Source organism: Sturnira hondurensis, unplaced genomic scaffold, assembly GCF_014824575.4.
Source record: "Sturnira hondurensis isolate 20B ecotype Veracruz unplaced genomic scaffold, ASM1482457v3 Scaffold0003822, whole genome shotgun sequence".
NCBI lineage: Eukaryota > Metazoa > Chordata > Mammalia > Chiroptera > Phyllostomidae > Sturnira > Sturnira hondurensis.
Genome location: NW_028076453.1, coordinates 138154 through 148835, shown reverse-complemented (window position 1 = coordinate 148835; position 10682 = coordinate 138154). Strand labels below are relative to the sequence as shown.

General features: G+C 39.7%; 1 protein-coding gene and 1 pseudogene across 1 annotated transcript; both read right to left on the bottom strand.

The window, feature by feature from the left end:
- Positions 1-1644: 1644 nt before the first annotated feature.
- Positions 1645-2470, bottom strand: LOC118984814 (olfactory receptor 7A10-like; annotated as a pseudogene).
- A 6764-nt stretch (positions 2471-9234) lies between these two features.
- LOC118984813 (olfactory receptor 7A10-like) lies at positions 9235-10154 on the bottom strand. Its single transcript, XM_037042957.1, has 2 exons — positions 9750-10154; positions 9235-9464 (listed from the first exon to the last, which is right to left on the bottom strand). The coding sequence occupies exons 1-2, from the start codon at positions 10102-10104 to the stop codon at positions 9235-9237; spliced, it is 585 nt and encodes a 194-aa protein (XP_036898852.1). The 5' UTR covers positions 10105-10154.
- Positions 10155-10682: the final 528 nt, after the last annotated feature.

Genomic DNA, 10682 nt, shown 5'->3' with positions numbered 1-10682 from the left:
CCCTTCCTCCAAGGGCTTTTATTAGGTTGTAATGTACAGGAATACAGGGCAGCAAGGGTCAAACAGTAGATAACATTTCAAAGAAATCTGAGGGCTTACTATGAGTCAGAGTCTGTCAGGAACAGAGTTTTAGGGTTTCCTGCTCAAACCCTTAACATATGAATGAAAGCACTCTTAGCAGAGAAGATTTCACAGATTTTTCAGGAAGTCTTTGTGATGCCAGATTTTTTCCCAGGACACGCTCTAGCAAGGCAAGGATCTGCACCACTCCCTATCAGGTATTCAGGCTTAAGGGGATTAGAGCCAAGAAGTGCTTCTCCCAGAAGAAATGGGGACTCGGGCTATCTCAAAGCCGCGGGGGGGGGGGGGGGGGGGGGGGGGTGCAAGATGAAAAAAAANGGGGGGGGGGGGGGGGGGGGGGGTGGTGCAAGAGTCCATTGCTCTTTGTTGCAGCCTCCTCCTCACCCCGCCGCACAGAGTCCTTCCATGATGGCCTCCCAAGTGATCATGTCTGGCCTAGGTTGCCCCCGGATGTGAGGGGTCTTACCTGTCATTGACTTCCGACCAAGCTTTGGGGGCAGGGAGAGGAAACTGAGGCAGCATTTGCTACCAGAGATGAGCTTTGTCTCCTGTGGCTCGAATTCCAAAGGTCACTCACTCATCTTTAAGCCACAGGGGGTAGAGAGTTACAATTCCTAGAACCAGGCAGAGCAATCCACAACAATATATATAATATATATACTGCATGAGATTGATGTAGTTCTTTCCCTACCTCTCCATTGGTTACAGCAGTATTTGGAGTAGTGGGAGATGCTCCTTTTAGCACAATAGAAGGAATCATAGTTTTAAGTAGCAATGGAAGTTGCTACTGACAGAAATTCAAGGGGCTGCAGTTCTGGTGCCTCACGTGGAGGCCCAAAGACCATTCAAAGGAAACATAATTACACCAAGCAATGCTTCAACCCAACCATAAATTCTTTTATACATGGACACCAATCTTATATACATTGATAAGTAAATACACACCATAAAAAGAGTTTACCTACTAATAAATGTATGACTTAAAATTTTGCTTCTTCACACTTAAGGTTGTCTTTGCCTCTAAGCACATATTATGTCAAACTATGCTATGGTAGTGAGATATGAAGACATGAACCACAAGAAGTGTTACACTGTGATCTTCTAGTTTCCTTCCCTGTGAGATGATACACATGGCTTTGGTTACCAAGTGCAGTGTAATTCCATAGGAGTAGTACCACTCAAGATTCTTCCTTCAGTGAAACAAAAGAAAAATTATTCAGTATGATATATGTAATTTCAAAAGAAATTGTTCCTAAGAAATCCACGTAGTCTCCATGAAATAGATGGCAGTATCCAAATATTTCATCCAAGCCTGAGAATCAATTTGGGAGAGGAGAAAAATGACAAAGGAAAAGCTGCTATATATGACAAAGTTAACAAGTTAATAAATTGATCCACTTAAATATTATAGAGGAATTCAAATCACAAAAACACAGACACAAGGAAATAAACAGGAAGACTATTTTCTACTTCTATGACCTGATCAAAGAGGAACAACATCTGGCTGTGAGGCTTTGAGCCCTGAAATCATGGGTGTTTACTCAGCCCTAGGACAAATGGTCCTTATAAAGCTGCCACCCCAACTAATCTTCTCAGAGCTCCTTTTATGTCTCTGTTCCTGAGACTGTAGATGAAGGGGTTCAGCATGGGTGTGACCACAGTGTACATCACTGAGGCTGTTGCATTTGACTGAGACTTGTGAGTACCAGCAGAGCTGAGATACACTCCTAGGCTTGTACCAAAAAACAAGGAGACAACTGAGAGGTGAGATGCACAGGTGGAAAACGCTTTATACTTCCCCTGAGCTGATGAGATTGCACATATGGAGGTCACAATCTTAGAGAAAGAGTAAAGGATCCCAGCCAGGGGACTACCAGCCAGCAGCCCAGTGGCCAAATACATCACCATGTCATTAAGAAAAGTGTCAGAACTGACAAGTTGGCTCATCTGATTTCACAGAAAAAGTGAGGGATTTCTAAGTCTGCACAGAAGGATAGTTGTAATGCCATTAAGCTTTGCAACAAGGAATAAAGGGAACTTGTCCAGGACACCAGGACAAGCAGTCCATAGAGTCAGGGATTCATGAAGACCATGCAGTGCAGGGGGTGACAAATGGCCACAAATCGGTCATAGGCCATCACAGTGAGGAGGAAGTTATCCAACACACCAAAGAATAGAAAAAATACATCTGTGTGATGCAGCCTGCATAGGTGATGGCCTTGTTCTGTGTCTGGATGTTCACCAGCATCTTTGGGATGCTGGTGGAGGTGAAACTGATGTCTGCAATGGACAACGTAGAGAGGAAGAAGTACATGGGTGTGTGGAGGTGGGAGTCTGAGCTGATGGCCAGGATGATGAGCAGGTTTGCCAACACAGTGATCAGGTACATGGAGAGGAACAGGCCAAATAGGACGGGCTGCAGTTCTGGTGCCCCTGATAGTCCCAGGAGAAGAAATTCTGAAATTTGTGTGAGATTCACTGCTTTCATGTGGTAGAGTTTACTACCAGAATATAAGTAAAGCACATGAGTCATTTTCATTCATGTAAGCATTAGTAACCTAGAGTACAAACTACCATTCACATTTTAGAATCAAGAAATTGATGTCATATATGGTGTGTGGTCTGGTATCCTTTAGGACATCCCTGGTGCCATTTCTTGTTACAATTATTTTTTCCGGGTATAGACACATGAGAAATTCTTATATTTCACTCAATTTTTTCAGGAAGAGAAGAAGAAAAGTGAAAAGGCAACGGATGTAATGTAAACACAGCATGGTGACTCAAGCTAATAATACTGAATCGTGTATTTGAAAGTTGCTAGAGAGGAGAGTTTCAAAGTCCTCATCAAAGAAAAACATTGTCACTGTGTGGTGACAGAGGTTAACTACACTTAGTGTGAAGGTCATTTTGTATCATATACAAATATTATATTGTACACCTGAAACTAATAAAATGTTTTATGTCTATTCTAATTCCAAAACATTGCATGCTAATTGGTTGTTATGCATGAGAGTATTCAAATTGGTGTTTATAATTTTCAAAGTTATATGAAGTTTTTGCTTTTCATTTTTTCTTTTGCACAAGAACTACAAAAACTTTATATGTGACCTTTTTCCAAGTGGTCAAAAGAACATTTAGTAAATCAATGTTCTTAAACCAAAAAATTATACTTCAAAATGTTGAAAGAGCCATAGACAGAACACAGCATCACTGATTTATAGATTGGACTACAAAAAATTTGTAAACATTATACATTCTTCAAAAATGCATGTACACATACATAAAAGAACTAAATGGAAAACAGAGAGATTGTGTAAAAAACTCCAATTCTTTGTTAGAAAGAATCCAACCAAAAAATAATCTAAGGAGCTGGTCTGATGGTAGTGAGTTATCAGAACTCAAATAAAGTTAGTGTCAAAAAATAAACCAGGGGAATATAGTCAATAATATTGTGATAAGCTTGCGCAGTGATAGGTGATTACTAGAATTTGTGTGATCATTGCATTGCAATGAACAGATGCAAATCACTGTATGTACACCTGAAACTGATGTCATATTGTCTACAAATGTACTTAAACAAACAAACAATAAAGGAATGAAAATACTCTAATAACACTATCCAAGAGCAAGGACCGTTCACATAGGCAACATATTGAAAGTTATAATATTGTTGTGCAACAACAATTTAAAATAAATGAAGTAATACACAGGTAAAACAAAAACTTTCCCTGAAAATATTCTGTAGTGACCATAAGCAGTTTACAAACCCAAACATTTCCTTACTCAGCCTCACAGGTAATGAAATAATTGTAAAGTGAATCTCATCAGTACACTTGTTTTCACCTACCAAATAAATGCTTTTTCATGTGAATAGCCAGAGTGAGACAAGATGCTGGGAAATGCATGCCTGTGCACTGCTATTGCAAGGGTGTATTTGCAAGCCTTCCTTGATCCATATCTTTCTCATATATAGGGAGTCATAGTCTAATAGGCCTTATAAAATTCGTAAATGCCCTCACATCACTGTCTGATCCTCCACAGCTAGTAACCTGTCTATTCCTGTTCATTGAAATTATGTTCTACTTCTACTGGAATGACCACACCTCCAATTCCCTCTCTTAATATTTCTTCAATTAAAACCATTCAGTTGTCAACAAAGACACCTGCATTTCTGAGTAGGATTTTTACTTTCCCTTCCACATCATGAATAAACATTCACTTATTAGTAAAGCCAACCAGCAACCACAGGGATCACTGGATTTATCTGGGTTATGTTGGAATGGTTCTCAGGTGATTTCAGGTACAAGTTCTTGGTTTCCAGTCTCTCTGATCTTCTCCTGCCGGGTCTTCTGGGCTCTCAGACTCGCCTGCATGGGAACTCTGACAAGAAGGTTTCTCTGCAGGAGTCCAAAATCTTCCCTGGGTGGTTGATGATGGAGACCAAAACTCTGTCCCAGATCAGATGGCAAGGAGTGGTCAAGCATTTGTCTCCCTGCCAGATTCAGGACTCCAAGGGAAACAGCCACCTTTCTCCAACCAAAGGTTGCACATGCTGAGATGCTTCAGTACAGGGGCTACTTACAGCTTTCCAGGTCTGCTCATTAGGCACATTTCCTTCTCAACACTCTAACCTCTAAGCACAGAATTCCCCTTGGGGACACTGATCTGGACAGAATGGAGAGTTTCCCTGCTGATCCTCTGTTACTAGGAGACTACATAATAAGCCATATGAGTACAGTCTTGATGAGTCCTTCTCCACTAACTGCCCTGCTTCCTGACATTGGTGTACACCTCCCTGCCCCTCATCCCAACTCTGTGTTAAAGTTTCTGAATAGATGGATCTGAAGGGTATTGTGCTCAGTGAAATAAGCCAGTCAGAAAAAGACAAATACCATGTGATTTCACTTATATGTGGAATCTAAAGAACAAAATAAATGAACAAACAAAATAGGCACAGTCTCACAGACACAGAGAGAGGACTTGTGCTTGCCAGAGGGGAAGTGGGTTGGGGGACTGGGAGAAAAAGGTAAAGAGAGTTAGAAGTACAAATTGGCAGTCAGAGAATAGTCTCAGGGATGTAAAGCAGAACATAAGAAACATAGTTCATAATATTGCAATAACTATGTGTGAGGCCAGTTGGGTACTGGAAATACCAGGCAGGACATGGTGAGGGTGGGGAACAGAACACTAGGTAAAGTTTATGATTGTCTGACCACTGTGCTGAATACCTGTAACCAATGCAGAAAGATATTAAAAGTAAACTGTAATTGAAAACAAAAAGGCTTATTCTGAGAAACTTCTCTGACCGGTCTTTGGGTCTTCAAAGCATTGATTTACAGTGGGGTGCAGCCCTGTTAACCCTAGAAAATTATTATTTTCCTCTTTAGGAAAGGGGAGATATTGTTACTTTGCTATAAAACCTTGGGCACTATATTTGTAGGCTCAGCCAAAACAATTAGGAGTTTTGTAGTGATTACACAAGTTAAGAGCTGCCACTTGGTCCCTCATTGTAAAATGTCTATTAAATATAAGAGATACATTTAGAGTTCAGGCACAATAGCCCAGCTTAGCACTTTGTAACAATTGTCAAATGTATGTTTCACAGAAATGCATTTTATGAGGAAGTGCATTGAGGAACTACATTCTCTGATGCAAAAAAGGGATACAGAAGGATTTATTGTTGTGCTCAAAGGTACAAACCAAGGAAGGGATGGAGTTTTTATTGCAACCAGTCAGGTCACTTCCAGTTTGGAGATTCTGGGCCAATGGTTCCCAAACAGAGATGACTTTGCCCCTGGGGATGTTTGCAATTTCTGACGTTTGGCTGCTAAACACCTGCAATGCACAGAACAGCACCCAACACAGAGAATTACCCAGCCCCAAGTGTCAACAGTGACAAGGTGAAAATACCTATTGCAGACCAGTACTTGTCCACTTCATTGTGCATACAAGTCGATACACTTTGGAAGTCACCAAACTTTGAAGTTCAAATGCAGATTCTGGTCTCCAGTGGGCCCAGAGACTGCATTTCTGACAAACTCCCAGGTGATGTTGAAGCTGCAGGTCTTCTTGTTCTGAGAACCACAGTTTGTGTAGCTGGCTATGACCCTGTCTTAGAGTTAAGTGTAGGTAACTTAGGTCTTAGAACTGTAGAAGATTCTATAGAACTATAATCTTCTATAGTGAACTATAGAAGATTCCACCAGAAATCTTCTGTGTATGTAATTTTGAAAGACAAATTTTCCACGCATTTCATAGAGGAAGATAAATTCTGCATTTGATTCTTTTATATTACAGCTCCAGAGAGACAGGTAATCATTTGTATCTGGGAAAGGTTTAGTGGTAGGCAGAATAACGACCTCAAAGGATGTCAACAACTTAATTCAGAGAACCTTGGAATATGTTCATTATCCCAGCAGGGCAACTATGAGAACACACGAAAAGAATTATTAGTCATTTTCAATACAACAAGGAGACATGAGACTAGCTCAAATTACACAGGTTGGTCAAGTGAGTTCACAGTGCTCCTCTAAATGTGGAAGGGAGCTGAAGAATTGGAGTCAGAGAGGCAATTGACAAAGCTCTGCTGCTGGCATTGAAGATAGATAAACATCATAAAAATAAATTTTATAAATATTGATTGTCAACTGTAGTTGAAAAACAAAGAAAAATTGTTTGCAGCAATTAACATTAAGATTCTCATTTTAAAAAGTTTTTATTTTTCAGTTTGAGTTTACATACAATATTATGTTAGTTTCAAGTGTACAATATAGTGATTAGACATTTACATACCTCACAAAGTGATCACCCTGATAAATCTAGTACCATCTGACAACATATATAGTAGTTAAAATATCATTGACTATATTTCTTATGCTGTACTTAACATCCCCATGATTATTAAGCCTCTCAAGCTATTCAGTGACCATTGCTTAGGTACAGCAATTTCGTAATAAAATTTCATCTTCAAATAAAGGATGAAAATTAAAGTCTTTGTGGAGATATTCTGCCCCACTGGGTGGTACAGAGAATTCCCCATTACATAAGTATAAATGTTCTGCTCTTAAGACTTTGAGGATCTAAAATAGGAAAAATAATTTCTAACTAAATGATAGTCCTTTCAATCTTTATATCAAGATTTCTACATTCCATTGCCTGTTCACTCAGACACTCATTATTTTTCTTTCTATTTCCTCCAACTTTCTCTCAAGATGTCTTTAGCATAATAAATGGGAATATATGTGATTCTGTCTGCATGTACATATGTGTGTGAACATGCCTATCTGAGAGGAAAACACATACACTCCTAAACTTGAACATAGCCTTTCAACTCAATAGACTACTATAACACATTTCATTTATTCTGCACAATATTTATCTCTAATTAGAATTTATTATCTCACATTACTGCCAGAAATGGAGAAACTGGTTCAAGGTGATTATATTTTTAACAATAACAAAAAAAGTGTTAACACACACATTTACAAGGGATACCAAAATGGGGTCATGTACTATAAATTCTCAATTTTTCTGTGGCTCACTTAATTCAGCATGTTCTATGTGCTGTACATTGTATGTAATTGTGCTCCATGAATTAGTTAGGAATTAAACTTTCTAGTAAAACGTGGCTCAGGGTCACATCTAGAGCACAAGTTGCTGAGTCACCCTCAGAAATGCTGCGAGAATCTCTTCTAACCAAGAGGAAGGAAATGTTATATACCAATATAGAAATTAAAATAAAGCAATTATCATTTCATAAATTCATTTTCCCCATAAATTAATGACTCATTTGCATGTATAAAGGGAATAAACTGACATGACTTGGTTCAGCAGAGAAGAGCACCACAGCCACACACAGAATCATGGATGAGCCTTAGAGACACAATAGAGAGACTGACAGCTGACTGCAGAAATCAGATCAATGTCCCACCACGTAATCCCACTGGTAGTAAATGCATCATATTAAACCATTTGCTTCTAGGACAACAGTATGCAGCAACAGCTAACTGATGACAATAATCAGAGTGAACAGGACTGAAGGAAAATACCATAATTAGCCACTTATCATTGTAGGTCTTTGTTTCGATATTTGAAGATGGCATTCACGATTATTCCTACTGAAGTTTATTTCAGAAAACTGCATTGAAAAGTGACTCCATCAGATTCCCTTGTAGATAAGCAGGAGAGCTTGGAAGAACATGTATGTTTGGGTAACACATATGACTCTGAGTCACAGAACTGACAGGGATTCAACCTCTCTGGTGAATCACTGTTTGGCCATTTATGTACATATATGACATATCTATAGATCACATATATAATATGTACACTGCATGAGATTGATGTAGTTCTTTTTCTACCTCTCCAGTGGTTACAACAATATTTAGAGTAGTGGGAGATGCTTCTTTTAGGACAATAGAAGGAATCAAATTTTAAGTAGTAATGCAAATTTTCAAGTGGAGGCCCAAAGATCATTCAAACAAAACATAATTACCCCAAGCAATGCTTCACCCCAAGCATGAATATCTTCACACATGGACACCAATCTTATTTGCATTGATAAATAAACATACACCATAAAAAGAGTTTACCTAGTAATAAATGTATGACTTAAAATTTGCTTCTTCATACTTAAGGTTGTCTTTGGCTCTAAGCACATATTATGTCAAACTATGTTATGGTAGTGAGATATGAAGAAATTATGTACAAGAAGAGTTACACTGTGATCTTGTTTCCTTTCTTGTGAAATGATATACATTGCTTTGGTTACCAAGTGCAGTGTAATTCCATAGGAGTTGTACCACTCAAGATTTTTCTTTGAGTGAAACAAAAGAAAAATTATTCAGTATGATATATTGCATTTCAAAAGAAATTGTTCCTAAGAAATCCATGTAGTCTCCATGAGATAGGTGGCACTATCCAAATATCTCATCCAAGCCTGGGAATCAATTTGGGAGAGGAGAAAAATGACAAAGGAAAAGCTGCTATATATGACAAAGTTGACAAGTTAATAACATGATCCACTTAAATATGATATAGGAATTAAAATCATAGAAACACAAACTTAAGGAAATAAACAGACAGAGTAATTTCTACTTCCACAACTGGATCAAAGAGCAACAACATCTGGCTGTGAGGCTTTGAGCCCTGCAATCATGGGTGTTTACCCAGCCCTAGAACAAATGGTCCATATAAAGCTGCCACCCCAACTAATCTTCTCAGAGCCCCTTTTATGTCTCTGTTCCTGAGACTGTAGATGAAGGGATTCAGCATGGGTGTGACCACAGTGTACATCACTGAGGCTGTTGCAATTGACTGAGACTTGTGAGTACCAGCAGAGCTGAGATACACCCCTAGGCTTGTACCATAAAATAAGGAAACAACTGAGAGGTGAGATGCACAGGTGGAAAACGCTTTATACTTCCCCTTAGCTGATGAGATTGCACATATGGAGGTCACAATCTTAGAGTAAGAGTAAAGGATCCCAGCCAGGGGACCACCAGCCAGCAGCCCTGTGGCCAAGTACATCACCATGTCATTAAGAAAGGTGTCAGAACTGGCAAGTTGGCTCACCTGATTGAGTTCACAGAAAAAGTGAGGGATTTCCAAGTCTGCACAGAAGGATAGTTGTAATACCATTAAGCTTTGCAACAAGGAATAAAGGGAACTTGTGATCCAGGACACCAAGACCAGTAGTCCACAGAGTCGGGGGTTCATGAAGACCATGTAGTGCAGGGGGTGACAGATGGCCACAAATCGGTCATAGGCCATCACAGTGAGGAGGAAGTCATCCAACACACCAAAGAATAGAAAAAAATACATCTGTGTGATGCAGCCTGCATAGGTGATGGCCTTGTTCTGTGTCTGGATGTTCACCAGCATCTTTGGGATGGTGGTGGAGGTGGAACCGATGTCCACAACGGACAAGTTGGAGAGGAAGAAGTACATGGGTGTGTGGAGGTGGGAGTCTGAGCTGATGGCCAGGATGATGAGCAGGTTTCCCAACACAGTGATCAGGTACATGCAGAGGAACAGGCCAAATAGGATGGGCTGCAGTTCTGGTGCCTCTGATAGTCCCAGGAGAAGAAAGTCTGAAATTGGGGTACCATTGCCTTGGACCATGGGGTGGTGGTCACTACAAGGACAAAAAAAATTACATAAATGGGCATAACTAAAAAATCTGAGATGCTACAATTGCAATGCTATGTGGGTAAAAGCATGCACAAAAGAGAGTGGATGTGGGATTTATTTATGAAGAGTTCACGGAGACCTAAGAACCAGATTTCATTAGAATGGGGACCTCAAGAGAGAGAAAGCAGGAGACACTTGTTTATTTGCAAAGAGTATGCCCTGCAGGGAAAGAGCCAGTGCAAACACTCATAGGTAACACTTGTTCCAGACATTCAAGACTAAAATTTGGGTCACATGGTGAGGCGAATGAGCAAGAGGAGAGCAATGTGATGATCAGAGAACGAGGGGCACGAGGTGATGTTTCTGCTGCTACTGAAACTTCAACTCACAGGGAATCTCTTGTCCACAGTTTTACCTTGCACTTTATTAATTTTGATTCCATGTAATATTGTGGATGTAAATAATTCCCC